Source organism: Photinus pyralis, unplaced genomic scaffold (genome assembly GCF_008802855.1).
Source record: "Photinus pyralis isolate 1611_PpyrPB1 unplaced genomic scaffold, Ppyr1.3 Ppyr1.4_LG5, whole genome shotgun sequence".
NCBI lineage: Eukaryota > Metazoa > Arthropoda > Insecta > Coleoptera > Lampyridae > Photinus > Photinus pyralis.
This window is the reverse complement of record NW_022170596.1, coordinates 48312242-48328905: the sequence shown is the minus strand read 5'-3', so window position 1 is coordinate 48328905 and position 16664 is coordinate 48312242. Positions and strand designations below refer to the sequence as shown.

The window sequence follows — 16664 nt, the reverse complement described above, 5'->3', positions numbered from 1 at the left end:
TTGGTCTAGTAGTCCGAGCTTGGAACTGTTTGGAATTATGGATTCTACAGGCCACATTCTATCAGAAAATATTTTTTTCCGGTAGATCTGAGACAATTTTTTTTCGGGGCAAAAAAAGGCAGTTTATTCCTACCTTCCTTTTTTACCAAAAATCGACTGCACCAAAATTTCTCGGGAAAAAACTTTTTCTTATTAATTTGGGTGCGTAGAATCCAAAACGATTCGTACTTTTTAGATTAGACCTCTCCATCAAAAGTTATGGGCAAAAAATTCCTGTTCTTAAAATTTAAAATTCTTATTTTCGTCATTTCGTGAAAGGCAGGACGCAGGTACCTCACCTCAGTAGCAGTACTAAGTACCTTATACCTATTTGTTATTTTGGGCATCAATGTAGCGAATTGCCGATCGATGCCGAATAGCCAAATCGTTGACTGCCAACACTGATACTGAATAGTGAATACTGAATACTACAGAATATTTAGATTTTAGTGACTTTAGACTTTAACCAAAACCCAAATTGCTCTCTATATATACCTATATATTATTGCCTTTATTTTAAAGTTGGCGGAGCGGTGAGGGGGGGGATATATCCTCTTCATCCCCCCCCCCCCCCCCCCCCCCCCGTAAATACGCCACTGAGATGTGATGAAGTTTAGACGCGTTTTCTCTTTCTGAGATAAATTTTTAGCAAACTTTTGCACGTTTTAGCGAAATCAAAACGCTGATAAACTAGATCCGGATTAACCCCGTTTTAGGCATTGACTAAGAGCTTCAGAATCAATCAAAAGTGTAAAGTTTATGCTTTCACCTTTAAACACAAATGTTGCAGGTTTTATAACGAAGCTTTTTCAATGCGAGCAGGAATATTTAAACAAAAAGTTTTCCTATAAACTTGATCAGAGATGACGCCTTCTAAGCTAAAAGCAATAAATAAGATACGTAGATTTGAACAACAAAAACTAATAAAATGTTATAAAATAAATTCTTTAACAACTTTCTGCAAATTTCAATGAAACTTGGTAAATCTAAACAGTGTGCACTTTTGCTTAAAGCAAAGGATTTAAGAAAATTTAAAAATTTAAAAAAAGGTGTAAACTTGGCTAGAGTTTCATCCCTTCTTTATATTCGTTATACGCGTTGAATAAGATTATCAGATCAGAACAAAGAATATTATAAACTTTCTCTTTTTTTGAGAAAAAGCCTTTAACAAATTTTTCCAGGATTTAACTAAACTTTTGTAAATTACAGCAGGGTGCACCTTTGTTAGAGCAAATTATTTAACAAAATTCGAAAATTTAAACGAAAAGCTTCCTCCAGGTTCACCCCTTCTTAGGTAAAAGTGTTGAATAAGGTCTGCACATTTGGTTGATAAATCGTATGACAAGTTTCTACAGGTTTTAACGAAATTGTTAACACATTTTGGTTTGACGAGCATTTGTTAAAATCTAGTGGGAAACTAAGAGACTACGAACATCTTGCCCGATGTGTGTACAATCGAAAACCCTGAACGCATCCAAAAACAGTGCAATTGTAGACACATTCAAAGTAGTACGGAAGGTTGACCGAGAGTTGACCTATAACTTGACCATTGATGTGTAAGGCAGAAGAATTCAATCCAATTGAAAACACCTGATAACTACCCCATTTGATGATTCAACCAAGCTAGCCGTAAGATATCGAGGTTTTCCACGAAAAAATTGTGAATAGAAAGGTTAGGTATATTTCAATCGACAGCTTTACGATCCCATTTAAGACAAAAAGGAAATTGACAATCAGTTATTTGCAAACGGAAGTACCGGTGCATGCTCTATTACACACCCAAAAAGCAATTAGTTGAGTTGGGAGACCAAACTAGATTGAATACACTCGAAAACCGTGGATATTAATTATTCCATGCACCAGTGTGGATACATTCATATTTTTTTCTGCACCTTACACAGCCCCGAAAGACAAAATACAGAATAACCAATAGTATTGACGTCTTCTGCTACCGAATAAAAGTTGTTTATTGGCAAATGGATGGAAAACATAAACAAGATTGAGGAATAAGCATCAACAGCGTGATAATTATACTAATAATACTTAATAAAATAACTTAATCGCTCCTTTATATAATTTAATATTTATATATTGTATAAGGTATATTAATTTATGGTCCTAATAAATAAAAAAGCACATTGAACTTGTACGTTTCAATTTCTTGCAAAATTTTTTTACAATTTTGAGACAAATTAGGGCTCCGTAAGTACACGCGGATTTTATTATTCTTGTTAACTTGAGATTTCCCTAAAAACTTTACGCCCTTGATGTTTTGCACCTGCAATATTTTACGACCGCACGTTTAATTACTTAATTTTGGTCTTATGGTTCCTGTCCATCAAAGCTAAATGATCGCATCTTTAAGTACAATAATTTCGAATTTTATATCCACCTTACCACAAAGGTCGCACTTTCTCTACCTGGTAGATAAAAGTTCAATGTTTCAAGTGAGGGTTAGGAAGGTTTAGCCAGTCACCCCCAATTTCGCCTTTCATAGGCGCATTAGATTAAAATTCAATGACCCCAAAATTTTGCAAAACACTTTACGTGATATAAATAAGCGCAAATCAGACCTAAAGTGGCGTTAATTGTAAATGTCGTGTGGGCACGCAAATTGAATAATTTGAGTTTCACATGACGGATAATTCTTAAATTTCGGCGATAACGAACTTTTTGGTATTGGGTAAATGAGCTTGATACAGTTTTGATACAGTATATATTTGGGGATGCAGATCGATGGTAGATCGGTCCCGGATTTGATACCTAGTCAAAATTTTATATCATGGGACCTAAGCAGAGAATCTAATTTACATGTAGGAGAGAAGTTTCATAACTCGATTGCCTTCATCTTTTACAATATAAAAGTCACTATAGTTTGATGGTTACTCTTCAATATAGTTGTGCCGTGCCATGTGGATGTATGCATGATAAAAATGGTAGGTTGCAACTTTTTCGGTGGTCACTTTCGCGTGTGCGCTTGTTTTAGTCCAGTGATACTAATGAATTAGGGATGCATGATGATGCAATATTGGTGTGCCTATTGATTTTTAAGTTGTAATCTGCAGGTAAATACGGTGATGTAATCCTTAAGTTGCTTAAATTTAGCAGGTTTTCATGGTGGATCTTTGACAATTATTAATTTATTATTGGCTCACTTTGCTTTCATGATTATTAGTTTGCACAATTTTTGACATTTTTTAACCTTTAATTTTCTAATATTCTGTTAGCACCTGTAAATTAATTCACTTGCAATATAAAACAATAGTCACGTTTGTGCCCCGGGGGTCATCTTAAGATATCCGTGTGCTTATTTTACATTCGGTTTTTGCCAATTTTACTACTCCAATTACATAAATATTGTAAAGGTGTAATAAATTCTTACCATGTTTATTTACATCTATAATCAAATGTGATAAATGAATTGTAAAAATGAAAGTTAATCTCTGAGCGTGCGTTACTTCACCTATTGAGGGAGAAAGGTCTGGGCGAGGTGTTCCGCAAAAGTCTTATTATAAAAGTACCTACAAGCAATTGAAATTTTATAAATATTTTCTTAATTAGGTAATATATACAGAAGGTGATGCTAATAATAGTGAAGTTCGAAAAATAATAATATTCATTGATGAGCAAAAGAATTCTATCGAAGGTCAAACTATAAAATAAATTACAATTGAATCGGCAAATGACCTTTATAGAAAATCCCTTTAATATGTTATTGGGAAAAAATTAATAAAAACAAGTTTGTTTATACCAATTATTGCAGTTTAACTGTAAGCTTATTGATTACCATTATTTTATTGTTTCTCTTTTAGAAGAGAACATCAACTTCTTGTCATCGTCCTTGCCAGGTCTCCTCTTCCTGAATTTATTAGCGTGCGTGTATTGCATAATACTTTCGAATTGTTCTAAAAATAGGCGAATGCCTATCATATTTGAAACGAAACTATATTGTTTCATGTCTTTTAGTTTTTAGTACATACCTACCAACATATTATGCAATTTAAGAGACATATACAATCGACTACATAATTTGTTGACCTTTACTGGATATATTAAATATGCAGTTGGGAAATAACTTTTCTAAACTTCAGTTAATTATTACGCATCTTTAACTTTCCTTCTTGTTGCAGAACGTGCTATACATAGTTCTAGCCTTTTTGGTGCCTTTTCTTGTAAAGGCCGAATCAAAGGGAAAAAGGGAAATTGAAGCAGCACTCTACGCGAATAATGGCGGCTACGTATATGAAAAGCCGTCCAGAAAATCGGATGATAGAGATTTCTTCGGCAGCACAACACGTAAATATGATCAATATACTCCAGCAAAATCAACTTCCAAAGTTTTCTTTACACCACCACCCCCCGAAAATATTTTGGAAGAAGACGATAAAGGAAATTTCGATATAAGTGACAATTATGGGAAAAGAAGAACTACAGAATCGCCCCGGAAGCCTGACCTGTTTCATCAAGCTTCCGCTACATCAGCAGTGTACCAGCCATTTTCGCCCTCTTCGACTGTTTCGAGAGTGACCGGTTACAGTTACCCTAAGCCTGCGGTGCCATTTACTTTTCCAACTTCAAAACCATCATTTTCGTTTCAAACGACTCAGAAGCCTTACAGTCCTGTCAGCCAACAACCTTCGACAACTATAAGGCCGTATGTGCCCCCTGTGTTTTTACCACCATCAACACCTCCCAAGCCATTTTCACCTCCGACACTTATACAATCAACGACTGAAAAGCATAAAACGACACAAAAGCCCTACTTTCCCCCATTTTTTAATCAGCAAACAACTCAAAGACCATTTATTTCTTCATTTCCGCAATCGCCCAGTTCGATTAGTACTCAATTTGTTGGAGGAAGTACTACTTTTGTTTATCCTGGATCGGTCACTCCAAAACCATACAAGCCAACATATACGCAAAAACCAGGCTATTCGTATCCTTCTCCAAGCGTACCTTTCCCAACACCAACTAAAGAACCGACAGTTTTTGTAGAGCAAACGCAAAAGCCTTATAAACCGCCAGTTTTTGCTGAACCAAAACCCTTCCCTCCTAGTTCATTTTCACAAACACCTCAAAAACCTTATGCACCCACACAAAAACCATTTGTACCGGTCGTAATTATAGATTCTACCACTCAAAAGCCTTACCGACCATTTGAAGTTGAACAACCATCTAGTCAAAAACCTTACGAACGTCCCCCTTACTCTTCAATCCCGAGCACACAAAAACCTTTTGTACCAGCCTTAGTCGTAGAATCTTCGACTCAACAACCTAATCTACCTTATGAGGTTCTTCTACCATCACATAATCCGTCCACCTTTGTTGAACCTCAGCGTCCCGTATACAACCAATTCTCAACGCAAAAACCTTATTCTCCTCCGTTTCCGGTGCAACCTCCACAGAAACCCTATGTACCTCCCGTGTTTACTCAAACTACAAGACAACCTTCAGTAACACAAAAACCGTTTGTTCCTCAACCTTCTACACAAAAGCCTTATGTGCCACCGACCTATCTTCAACCTTCTACCACACAGAAACCTTACTCTCCTCCGCAACCGTCGATTACACAAAAACCTTTTGTGCCGGCTGTATTTGTACAACCTTCGACTCAAAAGCCTTATGAGGTACCAACACAGAAACCTCACACCTCTGTCGAACCTCAGCGTCCATACACCCAGTTTTCCACACAAAAGCCTTATTTTCCCCCATTTTCCCAACAACCTTCGACATCACAAAAACCTTACGTGCCACCTTCTTTTAATCAAGTGCAGCAGACACTAAAACCCTATAAACCGTTTTCTCCACCCACATTCTCTTCGAAGCCCGTTGATGTGGCAGGGAGCGTTCCCGTGTCTGTTACCACAAAACCATCAATCACTGAAAAACCTTCAAATGAATTTACGTATTCCAAGGTAACTGGTTATGCGTACCCGAAACCCAGTGTTCCATTTACAATTCCAACAAGGCAACCAAGCGTATTTCAACCGTCATCCCAGAAGCCTTATTCGCCGTTCGTTCCCGAATTTAGCCAACCCTCGGTAACTCAAAAGCCCTACGTACCCCCTGTATTTACCCAGTCAACTACGACCAAACGGCCATATGAACCGCCAGTATTTGTTCAACCTTCAACCCAGAAACCGTACTTTCCGCCAGAATTTATTCAAACCCAAAAACCATACGTTCCTGTATTTAACCAACCCTCGGTAACACAAAAACCGTATGTTCCACCTGTATTTACTCAATCAACAACAACAAGAAAGCCTTATGAGCCGCCGGTGTTTTTTCAACCTTCATCCCAAAAGCCTTATTCGCCATTCGTTCCCGAATTTAGCCAACCCTCGATAACTCAAAAGCCCTACGTACCCCCTGTATTTATCCAGTCAACTACGACCAAACGGCCATATGAACCGCCAGTATTTGTTCAACCTTCAACCCAGAAACCGTACTTTCCGCCAGAATTTATTCAAACCCAAAAACCATACGTTCCTGTATTTAACCAACCCTCGGTAACACAAAAACCGTATGTTCCACCTGTATTTACTCAATCAACAACAACAAGAAAGCCTTATGAGCCGCCGGTGTTTTTTCAACCTTCAAAAAAGCCTTATTCGCCATTCGTTCCCGAATTTAGCCAACCCTCGTAACTCAAAAGCCCTACGTACCCCCTGTATTTACCAGTCAACTACGACCAAACGGCCATATGAACCGCCAGTATTTGTTCAACCTTCAACCCAGAAACCGTACTTTCCGCCAGAATTTATTCAAACCCAAAAACCATACGTTCCTGTATTTAACCAACCCTCGGTAACACAAAAACCGTATGTTCCCCCTGTATTTAAACCCTACACACCCCCAGTATTTTCGCAATCAACAACAACAAGAAAGCCATACGAGCCGCCGGTGTTTGTTCAACCTTCAACGCAGAAACCATATTCGCCTCCAGGATTTAGTCAAACTCCAAAACCTTTCGTTCCCGTATTCAATCAACCATCGGTAACCCAAAAACCGTATGTGCCTCCAGTATTTACTCAGCCAACTACAACCACACGGCCATATGAACCGCCCGTATTTGTTCAACCCTCAACCCAGAAACCGTACTCTCCGCCAGAATCCATTCAAACTCAAAAACCGTTCGTTCCTGTATTTAACCAACCTTCGGTAACGCAAAAACCGTATGTTCCCCCTGTATTTACTCAATCAACAACAACAAGAAAACCCTATGAACCGCCGGTGTTTTCTCAACCATCATCCCAAAAGCCTTATTCGCCATTCGTTGCCGAGTTTACCCAACCCTCTGTAACTCAAAAACCATACGTACCCCCAGTATTCACTCAATCAACAACAGGAAAGCCATATAATCCACTTGTCTTTGTTCAACCCTCAACCCAAAAACCTTATTCGCCTCCTGAATTTAGTCAAACTCCAAAACCGTTCGTTCCCGTGTTTATTCAACCATCAATAATTCAAAAGCCATACGTACCCCCTGTATTTACGCAGTCAACTACAACCAAACGGCCATATGAACCGCCCGTATTTCTTCAACCGTCAACCCAAAAACCATATTCGCCTCCAGGATTTAGTCAAACTCCAAAACCCTTCGTTCCCGTGTTTAATCAACCGTCAGTGCCCCAAAAGCCATATGAACCGCATGTATTTGTTCAACCATCAACCCAAAAGCCCACTGCAATCGTTCAACCCACACAGAAACCATACACACCATTCTCTAAACCTGATGGAAGTACTTCGTTTATTCATAACGTTTTCAGTTCTAAAGAGACATCGTCTACGTCAGGAAAGGGGTATTCGTACCCCAGACCAACAATTCCATTTTCTTTGCCGCCTATAACCAGAAAACCAATAACCTTTTCGCAACCATCTTCAACTCAAAAGCCTTATTCCCCACCTGTGTTTCCTTCTACTACACAAAAACCTTACGTGCAACCAGCCATAACGCAAAAACCGTACGTTCCCCCAATTTTTGTGCAACCATCCACAACGCAGAAGCCCTATGTGCCCCCAGTATTTTCATTGCCTTCAACTACACAGAGACCTTATGTTCAACCAGCAATAACGCCAAAACCGTACGTTCCACCGACGTTTTTACAACCATCGACGACTCGAAAGACTTATGAGCCGCCAATATTTTCATTGCCTTCTACTACACAAAAACCATACGTTCAACCAGTCATAACACAGAAACCCTATGTTCCCCCAACATTTTTAGGGCCATCTACAACGCAAAAACCATATGTGCCGCCTGTATTTTCATTGCCTTCTACTACACAAAAACCTTATGTTCAACCAGCAATAACGCCAAAACCTTATGTTCCCCTGACGTTTTTGCAACCATCGACATATAAACCGTACGTTCAACCAGCCATAACACAGAAACCCTATGTGCCCCTAACATTTTTAGGGCCATCTACAACGCAAAAACCATATGTGCCGCCTGTATTTTCATTGCCTTCTACTACACAAAAACCTTATGTTCAACCAGCAATAACGCCAAAACCTTATGTTCCCCCGACGTTTTTGCAACCATCGACATATAAACCGTACGTTCAACCAGCCATAACACAGAAACCCTATGTGCCCCCAACATTTTTAGGGCCATCTACAACGCAAAAACCATATGTGCCGCCTGTATTTTCATTGCCTTCTACTACACAAAAACCTTATGTTCAACCAGCAATAACGCCAAAACCTTATGTTCCCCCGACGTTTTTGCAACCATCGACATATAAACCGTACGTTCAACCAGCCATAACACAGAAACCCTATGCGCCCCCAACATTTTTAGGGCCATCTACAACGCAAAAACCATATGTGCCGCCTGTATTTTCATTACCTTCTACTACACAAAGACCTTATGTTCAACCAGCCATCACGCCAAAACCTTACGTTCCCCCGACGTTTTTGCAACCATCGACGACTCGAAAGCCTTATGAGCCGCCAGTATTTTCCCTGCCTTCTACTACACATAAACCCTACGTTCAACCAGCAATAACACAGAAACCCTATGTGCCCCCAACATTTTTAGGGCCATCTACAACGCAAAAACCATATGTGCCGCCTGTATTTTCATTACCTTCTACTACACAAAGACCTTATGTTCAACCAGCCATCACGCCAAAACCTTACGTTCCCCCGACATTTTTGCAACCATCTACGACTCGAAAGCCTTATGAGCCGCCAGTATTTTCATTGCCTTCTACTACACAAAGACCTTATGTTCAACCAGCAATAACGCCAAAACCTTATGTTCCCCCGACGTTTTTGCAACCATCGACATATAAACCGTACGTTCAACCAGCCATAACACAGAAACCCTATGCGCCCCCAACATTTTTAGGGCCATCTACAACGCAAAAACCATATGTGCCGCCTGTATTTTCATTACCTTCTACTACACAAAGACCTTATGTCCAACCAGCAATAACGCAGAAACCTTACGTTCCTCCAACATTTGTGCAGAAGTCAACAACTCAGAAACCCTATATACCTCCTGTCTTTTCATTGCCGTCTACAACTCAAAGACCATATGTGCCGCCAGTCTTTTCGTCACCTTCTACTACGCAAAAACCCAGTTTCAGCGTAATACAAACTAAAAAACCGGAGATTACACCTATATATACTGCGCCTACGTACTTACCCCCTATACCCACTAAAGATTCGTCCTTCCCTTTTAATGGTTTGGTGTCACAAGGTGGCAGCATTTCGTCTGTTACCACTGGGCCATTTACAACACAAAAGCCATACGTTTCCCACAGTTATCCAACATACAAACCATATTCGCCATCTGTCACTCCAAAACCATACTATCCCAGTCCGTCATATTCGTCACCACCACCTAAGGTTCCATTTACTACCCAAAAACCATATGTTCAACCAAGTTACTCGCCTATAACAACGAAACTACCATCAACTTCAAAACCATACGTTCCCCAAACCTACAAACCTGTAACTTTCAAACCTTACTATCCAAGTCCATCATTTCCTTCCGCAATAAACACATTTAGCACACAAAAACCCTACATTCAACCAAGTTACTCACCCCCAGCAACCAAACAACCATCGACTTTCAAACCATATTCTCCCGTAACCTCAAAACCTTACTCCCCACCAGTTTTCCAACCCTCATTACCTGTTCGACCAATAGATGTGACACCCTTTCCAACCAAAACTTCTCCTGCAATCAAACAACCATCGACTTTCCAACCATATTCTCCCGTAACCTCAAAACCTTACTCCCCACCCGTTTTCCAACCCTCATCACCACTTCGACCAATAGATGTAACTTTCAAACCCTACTACCCAAGTCCATCATTTCCTTCCGCAATAAACACGTTTAGCACACAAAAACCCTACATTCAACCAAGTTACTCACCCCCAGCAACCAAACAACCATCGACTTTCAAACCATATTCTCCCGTAACCTCAAAACCTTACTCCCCACCCATTTTCCAACCCTCATTACATTCTCGACCAATAGATGTGACACCCCTTCCAATGAAAACTTCCACCAACGCAGAAGAGTATCTTCCTCCTTTCGGTTCGCATTACAGACCCGACGCTTTCAGTAACATTATTTTTTAAATACCTACACACTATAGCGATAAGAGATGTGAATGTTTGTTATATTTATATAAGGACGATTGTTGTTTTTTACAAAAGCTAATAAAATTAATGTGATATGGAGTTATTCCAATTTTAGCCTTGGTTTTAAACTAAAAATGGAAGTTGGCCTCTACCTTTTTTAAGTAATAATTTCAGATGATGCGGTTATGTAAGGTGGCATTTTAACATATTATCTAATTGACTATTCATGTGTTCAAAAGATTATGGGAAATATGCCAATCAGGTGGTATTCCAAAATAACTGCAAAACACTCGCGTGTGTAATTAATGTATTGGAATGGTCAAAATGCAATAACATTTCCTTGTTCGCGATTCCTTATAGTGCATATAAAATATGTTCAAAGATAGTACTTACCTAAATTTCCATTGTAACTACAGTTCAACCAATCTAGCGGGTTGTTAGCTTACTCCTCGATCCGCATAATTCTAACAATTTTTCCCAGAATGGCAAAAAGACCGCAAATTGTATAGATAGATCAAAAGGGTCATCAACTTCAACTGCAGTTTTTCTACACGTGTCGACTTTCAACTCTAATGTGTTAAGACTCATTGAGACTTTAGACTCCTAGTTCAACAACCGTCTGGTGCCTTTCTAGGCAAATAAAAGATGGCGTGCCTATCTAAACCCATTGGTTAGGCAATACTCAATAATCAGTGTTACCATTCAGTTAAATACGTATATTTATGGGTAGTTTGTGTAGAGGGTTTTATTTTCGTAGCTTCCCTTGAAATACTTATTTATCAAAATCAGTACATGGAAGTGGAATACCAGCCATGGGCGATTAGAGCGTTGCCATTTTAATTTAAAGGACTAGAGATTGGCAATAGTCGTAGCGTTCTGCATAACTTTCGGGCAACTCTTGATCGCAGTTGTCTGGTCCTAATTTATGAATTGCTACAAAGTCATCACAGTCTATCTTTCCATCACCGTTGCAATCCTAACAAAAACTGTTTCTTATTTTAACTCGTGGCCTTTCCCAAGCTACTGACCTTTTTATGTTTTTCCATGTACCTTTGGATCATAAAGTAAGAGCAATAAAGGCTGCGAGCGCAGACCTCGAAAGCTTCAGGGGCCGAAGAAGGTACCCTGTTGACTGTGGGCCTGTTCGTGGAATTCCAATATTCCTTTGAAAAGGCTAATGGGCCGCAAGAGTTTTCGTGGCATGATTGTTGGAAATTACAACCGGTTGCAGCCTGGCAAAGACAGTTATAGCAGTTGATGGTTACGGGGTTGTCAACGTCCTTGCAGAACCCATCTGGAATGAGAATTGATGTAGCAGCAATACAAGAAATTACGCTGAAAGTTGTGCCCATATTAAATTGTGCATTAGAATACTTTATTAGAAAATTTTCGGCAGTAAAGGGTAACTACCGAAACAAAGGTCACGTTTTTCTTTTATTCCCTTACGAAGATGTAAAAGCAAAGGGCAATATACTTACGATGGATAGAACAGCACAAGCTTACAATCACAAAACACAAATTACGTATACTTAACATGTTTGTGCAACTAAAGTTATGTGTTTAAAATGAAAACCCGAGTGAAAACCATTAATCATATATTAGGCAAATGTAAACACGAAATAACAACAAATTATATGAAATGTATTTTTAGAGATGCGTGTTGTTGGTTATCTAAGTAGGGTATGAAATTAAAAAATATAGTACTACATTGGAAATTTAATAAGGAAATTTAAGTGATTAGTTTTGAGGCTCTGTATTATTAATTAATAACGGAAAATCCTATGGTATTAATTAATCTACACCTTTAGGATAAGGTATAAATTATTATATCTAATAATATTCAGCACCGTATCATTAGAACTCATCACTGCGAGAAATCTTTAGTGAGAGAACTTATAAACTGCTGTAATTCGTCTCCCCGGAAGGAAGATGTGCTCCAAACTCCAATTCAAATCAACTCGCTTCCGAAAATTTTAGTTTGGGGGGTGAATGTTCCCGTAGTAAGCTTTTATAAAGAGGAGTTTTCTTGTGGACAGATTTTTAGGGCCGATTTCTTTTGGGGCGAATATTCTGTAGTAACAGGAACGAATTTTAATAGGCAAATTTTTCAGGGACGAGGGAACCAGGATATTGCTTCTTTGTGAGTATTAATTCGTGAAATAATATTCCAAAGCGAATATAAATTTTATGGCTTCTGGTTCTATTTTTCTTCTGTACCCACCTAAATATTTAAAAAAGCGGCGGCCGTCTAAATTTATTTGTTTAAATGAAAAGAAAGTGAATAACAAGTCAACCAAATTTTAATTTGCAAACATGAAAGCGTTGTTTGTACTCGTCCGGCCAATTTTCTGAGCACCTCTCCGGACCAAGTAGTTGAATTGCAGCGAAATCATCGCAATTCACTTTGCTATCGCCATTACAATCCTGCAAATAAAAGTAAACGATTTGAGTCCCATAATTAATTCTTTTTTTCGTGAAACGCAAACCTTCTTGTGGATCTTCATGTAGGCTTGAATTGAAAAAGCTCCGCAAAAAAAGTTTTTGGAGCATTTCAGAAACGAGTCGTACGACGTTGGTGGGTCATTATTTATTGTTAAGTTTCCTGCGGCAATCCAGTATGCCAGATTAATTCTAAATGGTCCGCAAGCGTCCCCATCACACAAAGTGTTGGTGTCACAGAGGGACATCATGCCACAGAGGCACGCTATGCAAGCCTCGGCTACGGGAAGATCAACAAAATCTGATTTGGTACCTGGAAGTAAATGTGTGTTGTACTCAAATCACGGGTACTGAACCAACATAGTTCCTAGAAGAGACCCAAAAACAACAGGTCGAACCTAATTAAACCAGTACAGCAAAGATTCTACTACAGTCCGTAAATAAGAGGACCACTGAGGTGGTAGGGAATTACCATGGGTGAGAACTTCTTTACGATGAAATAAATCAATATTTTATGGAAATGATGCTGCTCAAGACGATGTTCAATCCGCGAAGCAGCTTGGAAGACAAATGCCCTTGTACATGCCCTGGAATGAATACGAATCAGCTTGCCGAATCGGGTGTGTCAATGCAAGTTCGAGAGAGATGAGCGTTCAAAAAGAGAAATAGTATTACCAATGCGATAGAAACGCGACTTCTAACGGACACTACTCTGATAATGGAGTGGAAAATCGAGGGTAGAAATGCACCTCGGTTTCGACTGCATAGGAAAATATTCTAGTAGAAGCTGTTTCCCAAATCCCATGATGGAAAAGGGAATTGAAATCTGTACCAGAACTGGAATAGCCTTTTTCATAGGAGTAGCGGTGGTATCCGAAAGTGGCATACCTTCTACTAAGGAGAACTGTGCATTTTATGGGGAGATTTGGGACACACTAAGATAGCAGTAAATTAAACACAAAACATCCACCTCTGAAAACGCTGAGCTTTATAGCAAGTAGCAAGTAGGTACCTAATTAACTTCTATCGACAATTCAAGTTTATGAATCAAAATTGTGGGCGTCTTTTGTAAAGCTTTAATATTTAAAAGAACCTCCCCCAAGTTGGGAACAATCGGATGTATCCAAATTCAAAGAAATTAAAAAGTTTACTACGATTTCAAGTTATTCAAAATATAGCCAAAAACTAGCACGCCAAAAACTTTTTGAAGTGTGGTAGGTAAACGTCTCTGGGAAGAGCATTTTAGCAAGATTGCGCTTGTTAAAAGGGTTTGACGGTTCTTGTTTTATTTATAGTGGTGCAGGTGTGTATTCATACAAAAACGGAAGGATACTAAGAAATAAAGAAAACACTACTCACATGTTAAAAAACTTAATATTACGCACAAATACAGTAACATGTTTGTTGAAGATGAGATTACACTATCCAAAATACTGAATAGTTATTACAATGATGCCAAGGTCGTAATTAGAGATGGGACAAAATATTTGAGGCTTATTTCTTGGAAAAAAGCATATCACGTTGTCTGGTTGCATAGAATCCCATTTTCTTTTGCACAAAGATGATTGTTCGTGATAATTCGGGGACAGGAATTTGGGGTAATAGTACCACTTGAAAAAGTAACGATATCGGTAGGAAATATAAGAAAAAAATTGCTTTATTGAGTTTTTAGTTTAAGTGACCATTCGGAGTCCGGAACAGTGCCTATTTTACCGTTAAGAGGAGGATACTCGTCCGGAAATACAAAAACATTACTTTACCAAATTTTAATTGGCTAGACTTATAGTACGCGAGAGGTTATTCGCTGGCCAAGTGAAGAGTATATGAAAATTAAAACATTAATGTCCCGTTTCAAAAACGATGATTTAGTTAGGTTAATTAAGGATTAAAAATAAATCAAGTTAATTAATAAATTAAAAAATTGACTGGGGCCAACTCAATTCCAATATTTATTATTCTTGCGATGCTTAAAAGTATTTGTTAATTTCCCTCTATTAAGATGTGTTTGCTTCGGAGAAAGGACTTATCGGCCGAAGCAGTGGTAACACAAAATAAATACGGGGGATGCCCAACATATTAATCAACATCCGAGGTGATTACCATGGCTTAAACGCGAGGAGGCTGAGAAGATCATCAGCGACATGCGGCTAAGAATAGTTGAACCATCTAATAGCCTTTGGACTTGGGGTGCTGGTGAAGAAAAAAGACGGCAGAGAGAATCATCGGATATTTCAGTAAAGTCTTCTCTAGACCGGAACGCAATTATTGTGTCACCCGAAGGGATCTGTTATCAGTGATTAAGACAATCGAAAATTTGCATACGTATCTGAATCGCCGGAAGTAAGGACCGACCATGCCTCATTGCGGTGGTTATTGCAATTTAAGAGTTCAGAAGGCCAGGTGCCGGTGCCTTATCTAGCAGGCCATGTCCTCAGGATTGTCAACACTGTTCACAACAACCTGGGAAGAGGTATCTCGGTATGGTCCCGTATTAAAGACGAATTAGGCTCAGAGAGACTCGTTCGAGATGCGGCAGAAAATGTGCAGTTTGTGCTACAAGCAACGCACCAGTACGATAGAAGAAAGTACCAATGATAATGTGGGTAGTCCATTTGAAAACATCGCCATTGATATCGCAGAGCTCTTCCCAGAGTCAGATTCTGGAAACAAATACATCTTGGTGACCATGGACTAGATTTTTGGAATACGCTAGAGCACTTGAAACGAAAACTACAGATTCATGGCGTTACAAAGCTGGTAATTCCTAAGATCGGATGTGGTCTTGATAGGTTGGATTGGCACATTGTGCGCAATATGTTGGAGGTCATATTCCAGGGCACCGGAATGAAATATTGGTATGTTGTTTGAACCCCAGAGGAACCCCGTATCCGATTCGGAAGACAGTAGATTGCTTTTTCTTTAAGAATGGAAGGTGCACAAGAGGGTCTACCTGCAAGTACAGTTTTAGGACGGGCGCAGTGTAGTGAATATTCTAGAAATCCCGATAGACATTGAGGCGCCTTGAAAGGTTACACATCGGCGACAAAGAACGACGTAACCTTGCCGAGAAATGTGACGTGTTTGCTATGATTCAGAACAGTTCTAATTTCAACGCCGCAGTAATAAATATTTCGCGCTGTTATAAATTGTGTATATGTGGGCGATAAAATAATGTTTTAGCTGTTATAAATCAATTCGTTACAAGTCTATTCTAAATTTATTTTAGTAATTGTAAATAAATAAAGCACGTAATTAAATTAACGTTACAATGTCTATAGCGTTCAATGCATTGGAGTTCTGAAGGGATATTAATTATGGTGGGATTTTGCTGTGACATTAGCAACAAATATGATTAGTTGCATAAATGTTGCCGATCAGAAAATCTGACTTTTCGTAGGCTGATGCTATGTTATATAAAAAGCAAAACAAAAACAGCAAGAAATCACAATAATATATTATGCGTTTCAACAGCAAGGCTGTTATCACCAGAAAAATTCAGTTGTTTGCTGATGATGACAACCTTGCTGTAGAAACGCGTTCAATATGGTAATATATTATTGTTTGGAAGGGAATTTTTGTTTTAG

The 16664-nt window shown here is 38.9% G+C and overlaps 2 protein-coding genes across 2 annotated transcripts; one reads left to right on the top strand and one right to left on the bottom strand.

Annotated features, from left to right (window-relative positions):
• Window positions 1-2822: 2822 nt before the first annotated feature.
• On the top strand, window positions 2823-10740 carry LOC116171447 (mucin-2-like). Its single transcript, XM_031488302.1, has 3 exons — window positions 2823-2975; window positions 4170-6566; window positions 6865-10740. Exons 1-3 carry the CDS (start codon window positions 2964-2966, stop codon window positions 10636-10638), a joined length of 6183 nt encoding a protein of 2060 aa, XP_031344162.1. The 5' UTR covers window positions 2823-2963; the 3' UTR covers window positions 10639-10740.
• A 300-nt stretch (window positions 10741-11040) lies between these two features.
• LOC116171056 lies at window positions 11041-12246 on the bottom strand. The gene is made up of 3 exons (XM_031487706.1): window positions 12120-12246; window positions 11670-11935; window positions 11041-11617 (listed from the first exon to the last, which is right to left on the bottom strand). The coding sequence occupies exons 1-3, from the start codon at window positions 12175-12177 to the stop codon at window positions 11483-11485; spliced, it is 459 nt and encodes a 152-aa protein (XP_031343566.1). The 5' UTR covers window positions 12178-12246; the 3' UTR covers window positions 11041-11482.
• Window positions 12247-16664: the final 4418 nt, after the last annotated feature.